We start from the raw sequence: 3,297 nt of genomic DNA, 5'->3' as shown, positions 1-3,297 counted from the left end.
GCTCCCAGCCCCCCCTGCTCTAACCACTAGCCCCCCCCCCCCCCCCCGAGCAAGGGAGAGAACCCAGGCGCCCCCGCCCCCCCCCCCCCCCGCCGGGCGCGCTGAGTCTGACGTGGTCCCTGCCGCCCCCGCAGGAGCTCTGCCCCCCGGCCCCTGCATGGCAAGCTGGAGGCCATCCACGGCTGCGTGCAGGCCCTGCTGCGGGACCCGGTGCAGCCGCAGCTGTGGGAGCAGCTGGGGCAGGTCTACGAGTCGGAGCAGGACTGGGAGGAGGCCGTGCGGTGCTACCAGAATGCGGCCCGCTACCAGCGCGACTATGGGAACTACAGCGAGATCAGCGCCCGCATCGGGCGCCTGCAGCAGGTGGGGCAGCCCTGGGACCCGTTGCGCTGATCTGGGGTGGGGGGGTCTGGGCCCAGCGGCCCGTTGCAGTGATCTGGGGCGGGGGTCTGGGCCCAGAGGCCCTTTGCATGGATCGGACGTGGTGGTTCCGGGCTTCGTCACGAGGTTTAGTGAGTTCTTGGTTTTCCCGCGTGAGCAAATCCGTCTGCCAGTGACCCCGTGCGAAATCTCTGCCTGTGCAGTGAGAAATCACCATCGCCGTCCGCCGAAGCGTTCACCAGCAGCTCGAGCGCACTCGTCAACCATCCGTCACACGCCCAGGCAATGTTACGTCTCCTGGGCTGAGGTCACCAGAACTCGCAGGCGAGGGAAAGACATTTGTGGGGGGGCTAATTCAAGCCAGGCGTGCTTTGGGAGCGGGCGGCCCGTTCGCACCCAGACGTCGTCTTTCTCACCGCTCCGTAGTTGGAACCGGAGGCTAGGAAGCGAGGAGCCTGGCACGGGCGGACGGCGGGGTGGGATGAGACAGGGCCATGGGCCCCGGTGGGGGAGGGGGCCCCGTGCCTCCAGGGCGGAAGCCCTTTCTGCAGGATCAAAAGTGGAGCTAGCTTGATTTCGGCTCCCCTTTTCTCTGTCCCCTGGGCGTAGCTGCCCGGCTGTTGTCGGAAATCACACCCTGGAAGCAGGCGGGGACTGGGAAGGGGTCCGGCTAGCGGATTTTTATTTTTAAATCTACTGGGCCGGCTGCAGTGCCGAGCTCAGGTCAGGCAACCGAGCTCAGGTCAGGCAAACGAGCTCACATCAGGTGAGCTCAGGTCAGGCGAACGAGCTCACGTCAGGCGAACTCAGGTCAGGTCAGGCGAACGAGCTCATGTCAGGCGAGCTCAGGTCAGATGAACACCCCGGGCTCTGGGCCCTGCCTGGCAAGCAAAGGAGGCTCGGCTGAAATTAACCACCCAGAAGAGCACGGATCGGATTTGATGAACACGATCGAGCTGCTTGTGAATGATGTTGTGACTGTACTTGCCTGGCTGTGGGTGTGTGCGTGAGTGTGTGCATGGGTGCGTGGGTGTCGTTCTCTGTGTAATTCTCTGGAAATTCTGTTCAGTGACATTGTTGGCTTCTTTTGAGAGCTTAGACAGCGACACCTAGCGACTGCTATGTGGAGTTGGCAACACCCGGGTGGGTCCATTGGGCTGACCGGGGATGATGGTTCTGGGCCGGGTAGGTCCATGGGGCTGATTGGGGGAGGGGGGTTCTGGGCTGGACTGGCCCATTGGCCTGATCGGGGGGGGGGGTTCTGGGCCGGATAGGTCCATGGGGCTGATCGGGGGAGGGTGGTTCTGGCCCGGACGGGTCCATTGGACTGACCGGGGATGATGGTTCTAGGCTGGGTGGGCCCATTGGCCTGAGCGGGGGTGGGGGTGGGTGGTCTGGGCTGTGTGTGCCCATTGGATTGATTGGGGGAGGGGGGTTCTGGGCCCGACTGGCCCATTGGATTGATTGGGGGAGGGAGGTTCTGGGCCGAACTGGCCCATTGGACTGATCGGGGATGATGGTTCTAGGCTGGGTGGGCCCATTGGATTGATTGGGGGAGGGGGGTTCTGGGCCTGGTGGGCCCATTGGATTGATTGAGGGAGGGGGGTTCTGGGCCGGGTGAGTCCATTGGATTGATTGGGGGAGGGGGGTTCTGGGCTGGACTGGCCCATTGGACAGATGGGGGGTGGGAGGCGGTGGGAGGAGGGTACCGGTCAGGGAGGTGCTGGTGGGGTGGAGGTGGGAGGTGAGTCAGTCACCCTGGCGCCGGACTCTCCCCCCCCCCGGCCCCCGCCCCCCCCCCCCCCCCCCCCGCCAGGCTCAGCTGTGGAATTTCCACTCGGGTTCGTCCCATCACCGGAGCAAGGCCCTGCCCCCCCTGCAGCAGGTGTGGAACCTCCTGCACCTCGAGGTGAGCAGCTGGCGGGGGGGGGGGGTGCCCCTGGGGGTGGGGGACCTGTGGGAGAGCTGGCGGGGGAGGTGCCCCTGGGGGTGGGGGGACCTGTGGGAGAGCTGGCGGGGGAGGGATGCCCCTGGGGGGACCAGCGGGAGGGGGGTGGGGGGGTGGCTGCTGCGGGGGGGGGAGGATTGGCTCCCCCACCCAGGGGGCTGGGGTTGGTTCAAGGGTGTGGCTCTCACCCCCCCGCCCCCCATATCTTCTCCCCCCGCCCCCCACAGAAGCGGAATTTCTCAGCCAAGCGCAGCCCCCAGCTGAAGCGGCTGGCGCCCCCCATGGAGCCTCCCGTGGTGCAGCCCATTCCCCCCGCCCAGCACCCACCCCACCCCGGGCACAGCGAGGAGCTGCCCAGCCCCATGAAGAGGAGGAGGAGCGCCAGCCCCGAGCAGGTAGCCTGGGGGGGGGGGGCAGAGGAGTGGGGGAGGGGGACCCCAGGAGCAGGCGGGGGAGGGGGAGGGAGTTCCCGAGGTGGTTGTGGGGAAGGGAGGGGGAGGGGGTCCCAGGGGCAGGTGGAGGAGGAGACTCAAGGGGCAGGCGGGGGAGGGGTGGGGGATCCCAGGGTGGATGTGGGGAAGGGAGGGGGAGGGGTCCCGGGGCAGGTAGCGGGGGGCGGGGGATCCCAGGGGGGATGTAGGGAGGGGGAGGCGGATCCCCAAGGTGTGGGGGGGTCTCCCCTGAGCTGCCCAGGGCTGAGTGCAGGGCAGAGCCCGGCCCCGCTCACCCCCTCTCCCCACCCCCCAAGCAGAGCGGGAACGTGACTGGACAGCCCCCCCCCAGGAGCCCCCCACTACCAGCAGCCCAAGCCTGGGCTGTGGAACCCCCTCCATGGCGACACGTGGGGGCCCGAGCGCAAGAACGTGGCTGCGCCGGAGAGACAGGTAACCCCCCCTCTCGTACCCCCGGCCACCACACCCTCCCGGGCCCCCTAACCCACAGGGGGCAGCCCCCAGGGGAGGGGGGCC

At 67.8% G+C, this 3,297-nt stretch overlaps 1 protein-coding gene across 1 annotated transcript; it reads left to right on the top strand.

Moving 5' to 3' along the window:
* Positions 1–134: 134 nt before the first annotated feature.
* LOC112124342 (lysine-specific demethylase 6B-like) lies at positions 135–3,255 on the top strand (the record flags this gene model as incomplete). The annotated part of the gene is made up of 4 exons (XM_026662572.2): positions 135–363; positions 2,198–2,290; positions 2,557–2,724; positions 3,081–3,255. Coding segments are annotated over 4 exons (665 nt in total), but the record flags the coding sequence as incomplete, so codon positions are not given.
* Positions 3,256–3,297: the final 42 nt, after the last annotated feature.

Source organism: Terrapene carolina, unplaced genomic scaffold (assembly GCF_002925995.2).
Source record: "Terrapene carolina triunguis isolate 2854851 unplaced genomic scaffold, T_m_triunguis-2.0 Scaffold28559, whole genome shotgun sequence".
NCBI lineage: Eukaryota > Metazoa > Chordata > Testudines > Emydidae > Terrapene > Terrapene triunguis.
Note: the sequence above shows the minus strand (reverse complement) of the source record. Positions and strands in the feature narration are given on the sequence as shown.